This window comes from Nycticebus coucang, chromosome 15, assembly GCF_027406575.1.
Source record: "Nycticebus coucang isolate mNycCou1 chromosome 15, mNycCou1.pri, whole genome shotgun sequence".
NCBI classification, from domain to species: domain Eukaryota; kingdom Metazoa; phylum Chordata; class Mammalia; order Primates; family Lorisidae; genus Nycticebus; species Nycticebus coucang.
Window position 1 is genome coordinate 65641762 of NC_069794.1, and position 18633 is coordinate 65660394.

The 18633-nt window shown below is 39.7% G+C and overlaps 1 protein-coding gene across 4 annotated transcripts in view; it reads left to right on the plus strand.

Annotated features, from left to right (window-relative positions):
* LRCH1 (leucine rich repeats and calponin homology domain containing 1) overlaps positions 1 to 18633 on the plus strand; it is a 235488-nt gene that overhangs the window by 201020 nt on the left and 15835 nt on the right. For all 4 annotated transcript variants that reach the window (XM_053563719.1, XM_053563720.1, XM_053563717.1 and 1 more), the window contains one exon: positions 8283 to 8360. In XM_053563719.1, coding sequence (XP_053419694.1) covers positions 8283 to 8360 — 78 coding nt within the window. The remainder of the gene's footprint in view (positions 1 to 8282; positions 8361 to 18633) is intronic.

Genomic DNA, 18633 nt, shown 5'->3' on the forward strand with positions numbered 1-18633 from the left:
AAACGAAGTATTATTTTTTCAAGATCTTTAAAGTAATTAAAGTTTATGACAGTGGAGCTTTAATAGGGATTGCATTAAAATTATATATTGCTTTGGGTAGTATGCACATTTTAACAATGTTGATTCTTCCCAGCCATGAGCATGGTATGTTTTTCCATTTGTGAACATTTTCAGCTATTTCTTTTCTTAGAGTTTCATAATTCTCTTTATAGAGATCTTTCACATCCTTTGTTAGATAAATTCCCAAGTATTTCATCTTCTTTGGCACTGCTGTGAATGGAATAGAGTCCTTAACTGTTTTTTCAGCTTGACTATTGTTGGTATACCGATTTATGAATGTTGATTTTGTAACCCAAGAAGCTGCTGTATTCCTTGATCGCTTCTAAGAGTTTTGTAGTAGAATCCCTGGTGTTTTCCAGATATACAATCGTATCATCTGCGAAGAGTGAAAGTTTGATCTCTTCTGACCCTATATGGATACCCTTGATAACCTTTCTTCCCTAATTGCGATGGCTAAAACTTCCATTACAATGTTAAAGAGCAGTGGAGACAATGGGCAGCCTTGTCTGGTTCCTGATCTGAGTAGAAATGATTTCAGTTTAACTCCATTCAATAGGATATTGGCTGTGGGTTTGCTGTAGATGGACTCTATCATTTTAAGAAATGTCCCTTCTATACCAATTTTCTTAAGTGTTCTGATCTTGAAGGGATGCTGGATATTATCAAAAGCTTTCTCTGCATCAATTGGGAGAATCACATGGTCTTTGTTTTTTAATTTGTTTATGTGCTGAATTATACTTATAGATTTACGTATATTGAACCAGCCTTGAGACCCTGGGATAAAACAGACTTGGTCATGATGTATAATTTGTTTGATGTGTTGGTGGATTCTGTTTGTTAGGATCTTGTTGAATATTTTTACATCTATATTCATTAGGGATATTGGTCTATAGTTTTCTTTTCTAGTTGGATCTTTTCCTGGTTTGGGGATCAGGTGATGTTTGCTTCATAGAACATGTTGGGTAGTCTTCCTTCTTTTTCTATATTTTGGAACAGGTTGAGTAATATAGGTGCTAATTCCTCTTTAAAGGTTTGGTAGAATTCTGACATGAAGCCATCTGGTCCCAGGCTTTTCTTTTTAGGGAGATTTCGTATGGTTAATGCTATTTTAGAACTTGATATTGGCCTGTTCAACATTTCCACTTGATTCTGGCTAAGTCTTGGAAGGTGATGTGCTTCCAAGTATTGGTCAATTTCCTTCAGATTTTCATATTTATGAGAATAAAGTTTCTTGTAATATTCATTAAGGATTTTTTTTTTTATTGTTGGGGATTCATTGAGGGTTCAATAAGCCAGGTTACATTGATTGCAATTGTTAGGCAAAGTGCCTCTAGCAATCATGTCTTGCCCCCATAAAATGTGACACACACCAAGGCCCCACCCCCCTCCCTCCGTCCCTCTTTCTGCTTTTCCTCCACCCCCATAATCTTGATTGTTATTAATTGTCCTCATATCAAAATTGAGTACATAGGATTCATGCTTCTCCATTCTCATTAAGGATTTTTTGAATTTTTGAGCAGTCTGTTGTTATTTTCTCTTTGTTGTTTTTGATTAATGAGATTAGAGATTTTACTCTTTTTCTTCCTGTTTAAGTTAGCCAAAGGTTTATCTATTTTATTGACCTTTTAAAAAAACCAACTTTTTGGTTTATTGATCTGTTGTATAATTCTTTTGTTTTCAATTTCATTTAATTCTGCTCTAATTTTGGTTATTTCTTTTCTTCAACTGGGTTTGGGATTGGAATGTTCTTCCTTTTCCAGTTGCTTAAGATGTCCCATTAACTTGTTAACTTCCTCTCTTTCTGTTCTCTTCAGGAAGGCTTGCAGTGCTGTAAATTTTCCCTCTTAGGACTGCCTTTGTGGTATCCCAGAGGTTCTGATAATTCATGTTTTCATTGTCGTTTTGTTCCAGAAATTTGTCAGTTTCCTTCCTAATCTCATCTCTGACCCAGCTATCATTCAGTATAAGGTTATTTAACTTCCATGTTTTTGTATGAGTATGGAGATTCCTGTTGTTATTGAGTTCAACTTTTATTCCATGGTGGTCCGAGAAGATGCAAGGAATAATTTCTATTCCTTTAAATTTACTGAGGTTAGACTTGTGACCTAAGATGTGATCGATTTTGGAATATGTTCCATGGGCTGATGAGAAGTATGTGTATTCAGTTTGGTTTGGGATGAAATGTTCTGTAGATGTCTGCTAAATCCAAATGTTGAATGGTTAGGTTTAAATCTAAAATTTCTGTGCTCAGCTTCTTATTGGAGGACCTATCCAGCACTGCCAAAGGAGTATTGAAATCTCTGACTATTATGGAACTGGAGGAAATCAAGTTGCTCATGTCTGTTAGAGTTTCTCTTATAAATTGAGGTGCATTCTGGTTGGGTGTATAAATATTAATAATTGACATCTCATCATATTGAGATTAACAAATATGAAGTGACCATTCTTATCCTTCCTTACTTTTGTTGGTTTAAAGCCTATTGTATCTGCAAATAGAATCGCAACACCTGCTTTTTCCTGATTACTATTTTCCTGAAATATGGACAACCATCTTTTCACCCTGAGTCTATATTTATCTTTTAAGGTAAGATGTGATTCTTATATGCAGCAAATATCTGGCCTGAGTTTTTGTACCCAGTCAGCCAACCTGTGCCTCTTTAGAGGACAGTTTAAGCCCTTCACATTAATGGAGAATATTGATAAGTCTGGTGAAATTTTGGGTATCGAGTTTTTCGAAAGTCCAGTGGGCATTTTTAATCCTTTCGCCACTGTGGAAGTTGGAGTTTGATCCAAAGTTTCTGAGTGAGTTTACTTTTGTGGTAGAGGATTGGGCTGGTCATTATGAAGGATAGGTCTGAGAATATCCTTAAGAGCTGGTTTGGTTATGGCAAATTTCTTCAACATATGAATGTCATTAAAGTATTTAATTTCTCCATCATAAATGAAACTCCCTTTAGCTGGATACAGGATCCGGGGTTGAAAGTTATTTTGCTTTAGGAGATTAAAAGTCGATGAGCACCCTCTTCTGGCTTGAAAATTTACAGCAGAGAGATCTGCAGTCATTCTAATATTCTTCCCTTTGTAGGTAATGGATTTCTTACGTCTGCTGCTTTCTGAATTTTCTCCTTCATATTAACTTTAGTGAGGTTAATTAATTATATGCCTGGGGAATGTCTCATTTGCATTGAGTTGTGCTGGGGTTCTGAAACTGTCTGCTATTCTGATTATTAACTGTCTGAAACTGTCTGCTATTCTGATTTTCAGAATCTCTTGACATGTCTGGAAAATTCTCTTTCATAATTTCATGGAGAAGGGCCCCTTTGCCTTACAAGGCCACTTCATCACTTTCAGGGATTCCAATGAGGTGGATATTAGCCTTCTTCGAATTATCCCAGAGCTCTCTGAGGGAATGATCTGTTTTTGCTCTCCATTTCTCTTCCTCTTTGAGAGTTTGGGAGCGTTCAAAGGCTTTGTCTTCAATGTCAGAAATCCTTTCTTCTGCTTGCTCCACTCTGTTACTGAGGGATTCTACTGTATTTTTCAGATCTTTGAGGGCTGCAAATTCTTGCTTCAGTGTGTCAAAGTCTTTGTTGGTTTTGTCTTTAAATTCGTTAAATTCTTAAGACAGCTTTTGAATTTCTCCTCGAATTTCTAATTCTGACTTTTGAATTGCTTCTTGAATTTCTAATTCCAAATTTTCCTCCATTCTATTAATCTTGTTTGCAATCCAAATTCTGAATTCAATTTCTGACATCTTGGCCAGCTGTTTATGAATGGCTCTTCAGTTACATCTGCCATATCTTTCCTTTGGGGTTGATCTGTTCTGGTTATTCATGTTACCAGAGTTTTTTCACTGATTCTACCCCATGATAATTTTACACCATTTGACTTTTCCCCTGGAGCTTTGTCGAGGACCCGTACAGTGCTATGGCCTTAGAAACTGGGAACTTGTTTGGTGTGGTGGGGCTAAGTGGCTCTGTCTTTTTTTCAGCTGGTCTCTGTCTGACCCTAGTGAAACAGTTACTCTGAGTTGAAGTCTCAGCTATGGAGAAATAGCAGCAATTAAATCACCCCATCCCCTACAGGCGACAATTGGAAAAGAAAAATCAAACTTTCCTACAACCACACACCTGGGGCACCACTTGGATAGTCCTCGGGCGATTGGCTCAGTTCAAAAGGTCCAAATGAATTGTCTCAGTCCACACCTGTCTCAGGTGGGAGAGTTTAAAAGGTGTTTGGCAACTAGATTGCAGGGGTCTGCTGACAACTCAAATATTACTTGCTCTGGTGCTCCTTGAAGTGAGGAGGATCCACCCAGAGAATAGATTAGTCTGGGAAGGTTGATGCCTCCTTCCCCACCTTGTACCTCTGTCACACCCGGTCACTGATAACCCTGCAGGTCTGTGACCCAGTTGCCTCCAATGAGCAGATACTCCAGGGGTTTGCACCTGCCTGAATCACAAGGAAATCTATGTCTGCTCAGCCAGGCCACTGCTCTCTGCTTCTATCCACCAAGGGGAGGTGAGGCCTGACAACCTCGGGCGCTTTTGACTGGGGGGCGTTCATGTTGGGGGCATTTGTGTTTCTTGACCATTTGTATATCTTCTTTTGAAAAGTGTCTGTTCATGTTTTTTGCTCAGTTTTTAATGAACTGTTTCTTTTTTCTCAGTAATTTGTTTCAGCTCCTTTTAGATTCTAGATATTAGTCCTTTCTCTGATGTGCAGTTGGAGAATATTTTCTCCTATTCTGTAGGTTGTCTGTATACTCCAGCGATTATTTCTTTTGCTTTTCTTAGTTTAATTAAGTTCCATTTATTTATTTTTGGTTTTGTTGTATTTGCTTTGAGGGTCTTAGTTATAGTGTCTTTACCTAGGCTAATGTGTAGAAGAGTTTTTTTGTACATTTTCTTCTAGAATTTTTTTAGTATCAGGTCTTACAGTCTTTGATGCATTTTTTTGTGTATGGTGAGAGATGGGGATCTAGTTTCATACTTGTGCATGTGACTCTTCAGTCTTTCCAGAACCAGTTATTAAATAGGGCCTCCTTCTCCTATCATATGTTTCTGTTTGCTTTGTAGAAGATCAGTTGTAGTCGGTTAATGGTTTTAGACTTTTGTAGGCATATGTCTTTATTTCTGGATTCTCTATCACGTTTCCCTGATCTACATGTCTACTGTTACAGCACACCCTGCTGTTTGTAATTACTGTCACTGTGCAGCCCCTTCATGTTGTCTAGGCAGCTCCCTCTGCTAGCCCACGGGCCTGGGAGAGTGGAGGGGCCTCCAGTAGCTAGGATCTGGAGGAACAGTGGGAAGGTGGGAGTGGCAGGCACTTCTCCCAGCTCCTGCCTATCTTGCTGAGCAGGCTGACTCACTTCTCTCTCCTTTGCTTTCAGAGCTTCCCTTCGCTTCTCTGTTTAATCCTAGTGCTCTCTCTCAGGCTGTCCAGAGATGCTCTCTCTGATATTTATCCCACTGTTTTGGGATGTGAGGGCTATCCGGCTTCAACATCTTTCACCCTATTGATCACCAGGGTTGGTTTGGCTCATCTGGTTGGCTTGGAGGGAATCCTTTTCTTTTTTAAACACACCACTCCATGTGTGTCCCTCTCTGAGCTGCAAGCTTGGCCACAGGAGAACTCTTCTTCACCCAAGGGCATACAGGTAGCTGTGCTCCCCTGCTAAATCTCCAAACAAGTTCTCGAGGTCCTACTCAGGGTTTTGGGTCCTCTCCTTAGGAGAGGCATGTGCCACCTGCATTTAGTCAGCCACCTTGAACCTGCTTCCTCTGTAGTTTTCCTTTTTAGGAATGTGGTTTGTTTCTCAATGTTCACTTACCAAAAATTCTCCAATGAGCATCTTGAAGCTGGTTGTGACCAGGCCCAGCCATCTGGTCACAGGCCATAGAACCCGCTTTCACCTCTTGTCGGTGCCACCGCTCTCTGCTTTGGGCAGGTCCAGGTAGCTCTCTCTGCCTGGAAAGCTGCATCCACCCTGCTTTCCACACCTCCTCAGCCTTTCAGCAAGGCCAGCTCCCTTTGCTCCTCTGCTTCAGAGTTGACAGGAGGCAAGCCATTCTTTACCTCATTTGGAGGTCATGGACCTCGTGGACCTCATTTGTTTTGTTTGTTTTCCCTTATAGCAACCCTATCACATCTAAGAATTACCCTTTCATAGTTTCCTTTAACCTGTGACTATTTCTAACTACACTAGAGCTAACTGACCTTGGAGATGGTATCTTTTGGCTCCTCAGTTGTATCTTTAGCACCAAGTCTAGTATCTGACCCATTGTAAGCAAGAAATACCATTTTATCTGCCCCATTAGCTATGGATAAGAGTACTGGTATCATGGACAGCATTAAGCATTCCAATTTTTCAATGCATGAAGCTAATATTTTCCATTTTTTAATGCCCAGCAGAGGAAATAGAGTGGCGAACAGAATCACTATGCTTGTTAGCATGCTAAGAGACTGTTCCTTAGAAAAATGGATTTCTTTAGTCTTTAACAATTTGATAAATAAACCATAAACATCTCAATTAGTGTAATTGGTTTAATGTTTGACTGATGGTGAGGTTGACCCTTTAACCATTACATTTTTCCCAAGTCCTTTGCTACCTGAAACCACAAACAGTTGAAGAAGAGACTCTCACTCCCAAAGATGGGGAATTACCCTTCTGTGGCTTGAAACAACACTTTCCATTAACTTCTTCTGGGCTGACATAAGAATTTTGAAAGATGCTGGGTATCTGTGGAGTTTCAGAATAGACTTTCCTAAAATATAAGTAGATGAAGGAAGAGAAGGATCAGAGAGACAAATGCTAGTGCTCAGCATGAGGAAATGCCCCCCTACCCCCCGCCCGTGTCCCCTCTGCCAGCTCCATGCCCTTTGCTTCTGCTATCCTCTGGTCTGTTCCTTCTGCTTGCATGAGGCTTCCCTCCTCCTAAAACATGCCCATTGGGGGGATGGGCAGAGCCTTCCAGGCAGCTGCCTGTGACATCTCTGTGGGTCTCTTATGAAGGGCATGATTTCCTGTCTAGCCAACATGGAAAATAATTGTTTAGACTTCAAATAAAATTGTTATACATGACAATAGGCTTTGTTTGCTTTTGAAGGGGTAATCCTTTTCTTTTTTAAATAAATGCTTTACAAATTTAGACTGTGATAATAATTGGTTTGTGCCTCTGATAAGATGGAGTAAGAGTCACTTCATCCTCACAATTAACAGGGTAAGGTCAGTCTTTGACAGGATAAGGTCAGGTCACATGACCCTGCACCAACACTGTTGGAGTCAGTCGTGCTTCTAACATTAAGGAACCTGATGATAGCATATTAAAATAAACAGCAAAGTGTTTAAAACTTACATGTAGGGCGGCACCTGTGGTCAAGTGGGTAGGGCGCCAGCGCCATATGCCAGAGGTGGCAGGTTCAAACCCAACCCCGGCCAAAAAAAAGAAAAAAAAAAAAAACTTACATGTAAAAATTATAGTATATGAATCAGATGTACTTGTTACCTACCCTGAGAGGTCATATGCAGACAAAGTTTTGTGGGAGGCTTTTGGTTAAGTCCTGAACATCTGCCATTTTCAGCACTGCTCACTTTGACGTTATCTCTTTCTAATTGGCTTTGGCTGGAAAGAGGTTAATGGACCTGGTAAATTCAAACCCTGTGTATGGAAATACATTTGTTGACGGGAAAAAGTGTATTATAAGTGAACTGAAGAAGGTTACACAACAGAATGATCCTGTGAAAACTGTATATGTGTGTGTGCACACTCATTCATATGTATGTGTACATATATACACAGGTGTGCAGAAAACTTTGCATACATGTTTATCAGTGTATAAACATCAGGTACACGTAGGGCTGTCTGGAAAGTATTCAGCCATGTATGTCTCTAATTTTCATATTACATGGCTGAATACTTTCCAGACAGCCTATATAAATACATATATATGTGTGTGTGTATGTATATGTATGTCTATACACATATACATATATTCCCTCTTAACCCCTGGAAGAATACAACCCAAAATATTAACAGTCTTTATTTCTAGATGGATGTTTCCCAGTAATTTTGTATTTTCTATTTGTTTATGTAGTAGTTTCGTTTTCTCCAATAAACACGTATTACTTTTGCTATTTTGAAAGGTTAAAATTTAACCTATTATTAAAATGGTTTCTATTTTAATAATATGTTATTTCTGTATGTTTATGTTTATAGCCCAAACTTAGCATGGCCAAATGCAGAAGAAATGTGGAAAACTTTTTGGAAGCATGCCGAAAATTAGGAGTCCCAGAGGTAACATCAAACTCAGTTCCAATATCCATGCTTAAATTTTATTTAATACATGTGTTTGAATTATGGAATAGATATAAAGCTTTTTATATTTTTTTAGTTTCAATCTTTCTTAAGGAATACTACTGAATAAGTATGCAAAATTTTAATTTAAATCTCTCTATGGTAGGAAAATTAAAATGGTTTTATGCAGTATGTTCCATTCTGAGGAGAAAGAGAAAACAAGTAAATGTCAAATTCCAAACTTGAAAAAAAATTAATCAGTTTGATTCTCTAAGAGCAGAAATTGCTGAGGCTGCGAGTGAGCCTTCTGTGAAGTTCCATAGGGTAGCATTGGGAGCTGATGGTTTCTTTTTTTTTTTTCTTTCTTTTTTTTTTTTTTTGTAGAGACAGAGTCTCACTGTACCGCCCTTGGGTAGAGTGCCATGACGTCACACGGCTCACAGCAGCCTCTAACTCTTGGGCTTACGCGATTCTTTTGCCTCAGCCTCCCGAGCAGCTGGGACTACAGGCGCCCGCCACAACGCCCGGCTATTTTTTTGTTAGTTTGGCCGGGGCTGGGTTTGAACCTGCCACCCTCGGCATATGGGGCCGGCGCTCTACTCACTGAGCCACAGGCGCCACCCAGCTGATGGTTTCTTTATCCCAAGATCTTAAGGGAAGATCTGGAGGTGCCTACTAATTGTTGATTTTCATTCTCTGTAGTTGGCATTTTGGGTGTGTGGCTCCCCCAAAATATCAACACTGAAAATATTATAGTTACTATTATCATTAATTATTATCATTTCAATAACAATGTTTATAGGTTGCTTTGACTATAGGTTGCTAACTATTTGCCCTCACATTTTCTCCCTTAGTTTGCTGAAGGCCCAATTGGCAATATTCTATAGCCAGTGCAGCTCTCCAGTTTGATACTTTTTTCCTCTCTCAAGCTCAGCCCAGCCTCAGCCTCAGCCTCAGAGAGATGGTTGATTTGGGAGCTTGTAAAGACTTTGTAATTAGAATATAATATGATTTTTTAGGGAGACAGAAGCCAATTCACTCAGAATCTGAGGGTAACCGTGTAAGTTCAGAAGTTTATCATCATTGTGATAAACAGAAATGGATAGAAATTATATTTCTTACGATTTCTTCTATCTTTCCTAATACCCCAGAGATGATAAAGTAACTTAAAAATCTTATTGTTATAGTCCTGTTTTTGAACATGTGAAAGAACTGCATTTCAATATAATTCTACTCTATGATAGGAGTTGGTTTTTGAAATTAACAAAGGATTTTTTTCTCTCTCCTTCCTTTCTTTACTCCTTTTCCCCGCTTCCTTTCTTTTTCTCTCCTCTTTTTATTTATTTATTTATCTTTAGCTTAGTGGGATTTAGAGGTGGGGGTTAGTGGTAGGCTTTGAATCTTATTTGAAGAAAAAGATAGCATGATTAAAGCATCTTTAAGTCAGAGGTATACCAATAAAAAGCTTACAAATTTATTTTTTAAGAGTTTAATTTTTACATAATGCACTGGATGTCTTTGTGATCAGTTCTGCTTTCAACGTTAATTTGTGTGTCTATATTATGTGTGTACATTTTAATATTGTGTATACATTCTTGGCTTTGAATATATGTGAAAACACTAACAACCTTTTCTAATGATTTGATTCTGTCATGGACTAGTAAGATTTCCCATGTGTGAATCAAAGCTCTTACACCACGCTTCAGATGATGCTTTATTCATGTTTGTGCTAGAAAACACTGATGAGTTACGACCTAACCCCCCCTAATATTTTAAAATTCATCAGTGTTTCAAGGGGTTACAGTGATACAAAGTGAAATGGAAATGCCCTTAACTTTTTATTGTGAGTAAAGATTGGTAATTGGAATTTCCTTTTAAGGTGGGAAAAAGGAAATTGTATTACCACAAAAAATGTGGAACAACATTTATCATAAATTTTGCCCCTAGTATAGTGTTCCTAGAATGAATGGGCAACTCATAATTTCTAAGAAAGTTGAAATACCAGAAGTATGAATGTCCTTTTCTGCCAATGATCCAGTTAATTATGCTTAGTAAGAAGTATGTCTATCACTCAAGATATTTTTAAAATTATCTTTAAGGCTATAGGTGATTTCAGGTTTTGTGTGTGTGTGTTTGTGTACACGTACATATATATCCATCCTGTTGGATAATTTTGCTTGTGACTACAGTTACTTTAAATTTATTGTTACTGGAAAAGTCTGTGAGCAGTTGAATTTCTTTAATGAGAATCTTAAGTAAGGAATATTTTGTGGAAAATCTGAAATTCCCATCTGGAAAGCAATTGACAAATCTGCCCACATACCCCAAACAGTGTGTTTCATCTCACAGAATGCATGAAGGTATGTTTTCATTTAGGAACTCAATCCTAAGTTAGAGATCAGATGACTTCTTTCTCCTTAGATATTAATACTTCTTTCATAGGTGTGATGCCTGTGGCTCAAAGGAGTAGGGCACCGGCTCCATATGCCAGAGGTGGCAGGTTCAAACCCAGCCCCCGCCAAAAACGGCAAAAAAAAACTTCTTTCACTACTTAGGAGGGTTGAAGTTTGAGTGTAAGTGTGGCACAGTACACTTGATGATTTACACTAAAAATATAATTGTATCACAGTACTACTTGCAGAAATGCTCTGTTTACAGTTAGATGTGTTTCAAAACTGTTACTTCAAAAAAAGCAGAGGACCTATTTCATTACTTTTTCTTATTGTAGCAAACTTAATATTGGGGTAATAAGATATTCATTGATTTTCCCAATAATCAGCATAATTAATTCCCTCTAATTTGTGAGCTTTTTCCACTTCTTCATCCACGACTAATCCACACATACACACGAGCCAGGGAGATCTTGAGTTCTGCATTTTTTAAGCTAAATATCTAATTGACAGTGATAAATCCTCCTGCAGTGGAGACTGAAAAGTCACAGCTGTGCTCTCAGCCTGTGTATGTTGCTCTTTGTAATAGAATCAGTTTGAAACTACAAAGCAAAGTCAGGGTCAGCAGTTTGTGTAATTTTGTCACGTTCATATACATGGTTTGCAGTAACTAAACAGGTTTAATTAGGTTATTACTTGTAAAGTAATACAATGGTATGAAAACAATTTCAAATTGTTTTGATTGGATGGGAGAGATTAAAGATGGCTGCCGAGTAACAGCTTCCCTGCAACTGGGAACAGCGAGTCTGGGGAGACAAGACTCCAGGCATCTCTGGCCGGTGGGATCTGCCTATAATCATCCCTTTGAGGATACAGGGAACCAGCAAGGGACTTCTGGACCCCAAGAGGAGGACAAAAACAGTGGAAAACTGGCAAGTGGTTGCGTGTGTTCGATCGACCTAATCACGCCGGCAACTGTAAGTACAAGCAGCAGTGAGACTGCAAACTGGAAAGGCCTTACCTGTGAACTGTTTCGGTGTTCTTCGACTTGGCACTCAATTGAACTGCCTTGGGGAGACCTTGAGCAGGAGTGTGGAGAACTCTGGGCATTGTCTGGGGCCCTAGACTGAGACACTGAGCTGGGTGCAGGAAGCCCTTGTGAAAGAACTACCCCAGCAAGCTCTGCCCTCAGGGTCTCAGAGCAAGGATTGGGTGGGTCAAAGTAACCTACTGACTGAGTGCCTAAAGGTGGGGGCTGAGCTGCCTTATTGCCTTAATCCTTAGGGGCAGAGTGAGACGGTTTTGGCACACTGAAGCCTTGGGCTGTTGCCCTGGGTAGAGTGCCGTGACGTCACACCTCATAGCAACCTCAAACTCCTGGGCTTGGCGACACCCAGACCTCCATAAGAGCTATGCAGCGACCCCCGACCAGTGCCACGCGCCCACTGGGCCTCCGCATTCCCTGACCAGAAACTGCGGGAGCCACGCAACCCTACATCCTCCCTCCTGTGTCCTCCCAGCTTCCACACTAGCCCGTTCATCTGGACAGGGACTCTGGTAGCTGCGTGCCCTTTGTAGCCCTCCCTGCTTCTGCACAGAGCTCTTCTCCTGGCCAGAGACTGCTGGAGCCTTGGGCTCTCTGTGCCAAAGTCACTGGGTGCCTGGCACTCCCAGAACCGTGTGCACCAACCCCAGCCCTGTTGCTGGATCTGGGTGTGTCACAAACTGGAGCTACTTCCACAACCAGAACTCCCTAGCTAGAGCAGCCCCAGAGGAACTACACAGGGTCACTCCCTACAAAGATCCAGCAACAATAGAGTGATCCCGCTGGGGTCTAGGAGAGACACCTCCCCAACTTTGAGGACAGCCAGAGGCAATAGTGAAAAACAATCATGAGATGAAATCAACAGAAAAATTCTGGCAATATGAATAATCAGAGTAGATCAAGTCCCCCAAGGATCAATGGGGCAGAAACAGCACAAGACCCCATGCACAAACAAATAGCTGAGATGTCAGAAATTGAATTCAGGATCTGGATAGCAAATAAGATGGAATTGGAATTCCAAAAGTTATCTCAAGAATTCAACGGATTCAAAGACCAAATGACCAAAGAATTCGACACATTGAGACAAGAAGTTGCATCCCTCAAAGATCTGAGAAACACAGTAGAATCCCTCAGTGACAGAATGGAGCAAGCAGAAGAAAGGATTTCTGACATTGAAGACAAAGCTTTCGAATGCTCCCAAACCCTGAAAGAAAAGAGAAATGGAGAGCAAAAACAGACCTTCTCTCAGAGAGCTCGCGGATAATTTGAAAAAAACCACTATTAGTCTTATAGGGATCCCCAAAAGTGACGAAGTGGCTTCACAAGGCACAGAGTCTCTTCTCCATGAAGGAGTACTTTCCAGACATGCCAAGAGATTCTGAATTTCAGATAGCAGACAGTTTCAGAACTCCAGCATGACTCAACCCAAATAAGACATCCCCCAGACACATCATAATCAATTTCACTAAAGTTAATATGAAGGAGAAAATTCTGAAAGCTGCCAGACGAAAGAAAACCATTACCTACAAGGGGAAGAATATCAGAATAACTGCAGATCTCTCTGCTGAAACCTTTCAAGCTAGAAGAGGATGGTCATCGACTTTTAATCTCCTAAAACAAAATAACTTTCAACCCAGGATCCTGTACCCAGCTAAACTGAGCTTCATTCATGATGGAGAAATTAAATATTTCAACGACATTCACATGTTGAAGAAATTTGCCACAACTAAACCAGCTCTCCAGGACATTCTTAGACCGATCCTCCATAAAGATCAGCGTAATTCTCCAGCACAAAAGTAAACCCACGCAAAAAATTTTTGATCAAATTCCAACTTCCACAGTCGCAAAAGGATTAAAAATGTCCACTGATCTCTTGAAAGGCTTATCAATACTCTGAATTAATGTGAATGGTTTAAATTGTCCTCTAAAGAGGCATAGGTTGGCAGACTGGATACAAAAACTCAAGCCAGATATCTGCTGCATACAAGAATCACATCTTACATTAAAAGACAGATACAGACTCAAGGTGAAGGAATGGTCATCTATATTCCAGGCAAATGGAAAGCAGAAAAAAGCAGTTGTTGCCATCCTGTTCGCAGACGCAATAGGCTTTAAACCAACCAAAATAATTAAGGATAAGGATGGACACTTCATATTTGTTAAAGGTAATACTCAATATGATGAGATCTCAATTATTAATATTTATGCACCCAACCACAATGCACCTCAATTTATAAGAGAAACTCTAACAGACATGAGCAACTCGATTTCCTCCACTTCCATAGTAGTTGGAGATTTTAACGCCCCTCTAGCAGTCACAGATAGATCCTCCAAAAAGAAGCTAAGCAAAGAAATTTTAGATTTAAACTCAACCATTCAACATCTGGACTTAACAGACATCTACAGAACATTTCATCCCAAAAAAACTGAATACACATTCTTCTCATCAGCCCACGGAACATACTCCAAAATCCACCACATCCTAGGCCACAAATCTAACCTCAGCAAATTTAAAAAAATAGAAATTATTCCTTGCATCTTCTCAGACCATCATGGAATAAAAGTTGAACTCAATAACAACAGGAACCTGCATACCCATACAAAAACATGGAAGCTAAACAACCTTATGCTGAAGGATACATGGGTTATAGACAAGATTAAAAAGGAAATCATCATATTTTCAGAACAAAACAACAATCAAGACACGAATTACCAGAACCTCTGGGATACTGCAAAGGCAGTTCTAAGAGGGAAATTGATAGCACTGCAAGCCTTCCTCAAGAAAACGGAAAGAGAGGAAGTCAACAACTTAATGGAACATCTCAAGCAACTGGAGAAAGAAGAACACTTCAACCCCAAACACAGCAGAAGAAAAGAAATAACCAAAATCAGAGTAGAATTAAATGAAATTGAAAACAAAAGAATTATACAACAGATCAATAAATCTAAAAGTTGGTTTTTTTAAAAGATCAATAAAATAGATAAACCATTGGCCAACCTAACCAGGAAAAAAAAGAGTAAAATCTCTAATTTCATCAATCAGAAATGGTAATGATGGGGCGGCGCCTGTGGCTCAGTGAGTAGGGCGCCGGCCCCATATGCAGAGGGTGGTGGGTTCAAACCCAGCCCCGGCCAAACTGCAACAAACAAATAGCCAGGCGTTGTGGCGGGCTCCTGTAGTCCCAGCTGCTCCGGAGGCTGAGGCAAGAGAATCACGTAAGCCCAAGCGTTAGAGGTTGCTGTGAGCCGTGTGACGCCACGGCACTCTACCCGAGGGCGGTACAGTGAGACTCTGTCTCTACAAAAAAAAAAAAGATGGTAATGATGAAATAACAACAGACCCCTCAGAAATTAAAAAAATCCTTAACGAATACTGCAAGAAACTCTACTCTCACAAATATGAAAATCTGAAAGAAATCGACCAATACCTGGAACATTGCCACCTACCAAGACTTAGCCAGAACGAAGTGGAAATGTTGAACAGGCCGATATCAAGTTCTGAAATAGCATCAACTATACAAAATCTCCCTAAAAAGAAAAGCCCAGGACCAGATAGCTTTACGTCAGAATTCTACCAAACGTTTAAAGAAGAACTAGTACCTATACTACTAAACCTCTTCCAAAATATAGAAAAAGAAGGAATATTACCCAGCACATTCTACGAAGCAAACATCACCTTGATCCCCAAACCAGGGAAAGGCCCAGCAAGAAAAGAAAATTATACACCAATATCACTAATGAATATAGATGCTAAAATACTCAGTAAGATCCTAACAAACAGAATCCAACAACACATCAAAAAAATTATACACCATGACCAAGTCGGATTTATCCCAGGGTCTCAAGGCTGGTTCAATATACGCAAATCTATAAATGTAATTCAACACATAAACAAACTTAAAAATAAAGACCAGATTATTCTTTCATTTGATACAGAAAAAGCTTTTGATACTATCCAGCATCGCTTCATGATCAGAGCACTTAAGAAAATTGGTATAGAAGGGACATTTCTTAAACTAATAGAGGCCATCTACAGCAAACCCACAGCCAATATCGTAGTGAATGGAGTTAAGTTGAAATCATTTCCACTTAGATCAGGAACCAGGCAAGGTTGCCCATTGTCTCCATTGCTCTTTAACATTGTAATGGAAGTTTTAGCCATTGCAATTAGGGAAGAAAAGGCGATCAAGGGTATCCACATAGGGTCAGAAGAGATCAAACTTTCACTCTTCGCAGATGATTCGATCGTATATCTGGAATACGCTAGGGATTCTACTACAAAACTTTTAGAAGTGATCAAGGAATATAGCAATGTCTCAGGCTACAAAATCAACACCCATAAATCTGTAGCCTTTATATATACCAACAATAACCAAGCCGAACAAACAGTCAAAGACTCTCTTCCTTTCACAGTAGTGCCAAAGAAGATGAAATATTTGGGAGTATAGCTAACAAAGCATGTGAAAGATCTCTACAAAGAGAACTATGAAACTCTAAGAAAAGAAATAGCCAAAGATGTTAACAGATGGAAAAACATACCATGCTCATGGCTGGGAAGAATCAACATTATTAAAAATGTCCATGCTGCCCAAAGCAATATATAACTTTAATGCAATTCCTATCAAAGCTCCATTGTCATACTTTAAAGATCTTGAAAAAATACTTCGTTTTATATGGAATCAGAAAAAACCTCGAATAGCGAAAACATTACTGAGCAATAAAAACAAAGCAGGAGGAATCACGCTACCAGACCTGAGACTGTACTATAAATCCATAGTGATCAAAACAGTATGGTACTGGCACAAAAGCAGAGAAGTAGATGTCTGGAACAGAATAGAGAATGAAGAGATGGATCCAGCTACTTACCGTATTTGATCTTTGACAAGCCAATTAAAAACATTCAGTGGGGAAAAGATTCCCTATTTAACAAATAGTGCTGGGTGAACTGGCTGGCAACCTGTAGAAGATTGAAACTGGACCCACACCTTTCACCATTAACTAAGATAGACTCTCACTGGATAAAAGATTTAAACTTAAGACATGAAACTATAAAAATACTTGAAGAATGTGCAGGGAAAACTCTTGAAGGAATCAGCCTGGGTGAATATTTTATGAGGAGGACTCCCCAGGCAATTGAAGCAGTATCAAAAATATACTACTGGGACCTGATCAAACTAAAAAGCTTCTGCACAGCCAAGAACATAGTGAATAAAGCAAGCAGACAGCCCTCAGAATGGGAGAAAATATTTGCAGGTTAGACCTCCGATAAAGGTCTAATAACCAGAATCCACAGAGAACTCAAATTTATTAGCAAGAAAAGAACACGTGACCCCATCTCAGGGTGGGCAAGGGACTTAAAGAGAAACACTCTAAACAAGACCGACGCAAAATATACAAACACATGAAAAAAAGCTCATCATCCTTAATCATCAGAGAAATGCAAATCAAAACTACTCTGAGATATCACCCAACCCCAGTAAGAGTAGCCCACATAACAAAATCCCAAAACCAGAAATGTTGGCGTGGATGTGAAGGAAAGGGCACACTTCTACACTGCTGGTGGGAATGCCCACTAATACGTTCCTTCTGGAAGGATGTTTGGAGAATACTTAGAGACCTAAAAATAGACCTGGCATTTGATCCTATCATTCCAAAAGTCACAATATAACAAAGACATCTGTACCAGAATGTTTATCGCAGCCCAATTCATAATTGCTAAGTCATGGAAGAAGCCCAAGTGCCCATCGACCCACGAATGGACTAGCAAATTGTGGTACATGTATACCATGGAATACTGTGCAGCCTTAAAAAAAGATGGAGACTTTACCTGTTTCATGTTTACATGGATGGAGCTGGAACATATTCTTCTTAGCAAAGTATCTCAGGAATGGAAGAAAAAGTATCCAATGTACTCAGCCCTACTATGAAGCTCAATTATAGCTTTCACATGAAGACTATAACCCAACTATAGCACAAGACTATGGGGAAAGGGCCAAGGAAGGGGAAGGGAGGGGGGAGGTTTTGGTGGAGGGAGGGTAATGGGTGGGGCCACATCTATGGTGCATCTTAGAATGGGTACATGCAATTGCACTAATGTACACAGCTATGATTTAACAATAAAAAATAAAAAATTGTTTTGATTGATATAGTTTACTAGTTCACTGCATTTTTCTTCAGAAACTCCCATGAACACGACCCCAGATATTTGCTCCAGGGTTTGTTGAGGTTCATGAAACATTTATATGTGCTTCAGCAGCCAGAACCACAGGATCACTCTGTGGTTTCTCTAATATCCAGGAGATGTGTCTAGGCAGGATGTGGCAGTATGGCACCTACGGTTAAAATAAATAGTGACTTAACAGAGATTAGCAAGACTGTCTCTCGGGTATTTTAACCTTGCTTTTTACAGTAGGGTAAGAGACAGTGGTTGCGGTGTGATTTACCTGGAAGTGTGCTTTTCAAATTGGCAGCCTTGAGAATTATAGTGTAAAGTACCATTCCCCATCCTTTTGTGGTATTAACACCTGCTGGTTGGATCGTAGCAGCTGTTTTGAACTCTGCTGCTTGCCTCAACTTGGTCTGGAAGACAGGCTTTGGTGGGCTTCCAAATTCTTCAAGATCTTTACATCATTTCAGAATCTGATTCTAATTAGGCCTTAGGCTCATGAGGTTTTATTATTATTGTTACTTTTTTTAATAGATATATTGAGGCTTCCTTTGCCTTTTCTGGGTCAGCTTGGCCATCCCTGACCTCTAACCTCTATATAGCAGATTCATGCCTGGCTCTTGGGAGTTTCCAGATGGATCCCAATTTAGAGCTGTTTAAAGGCTGTTAGTT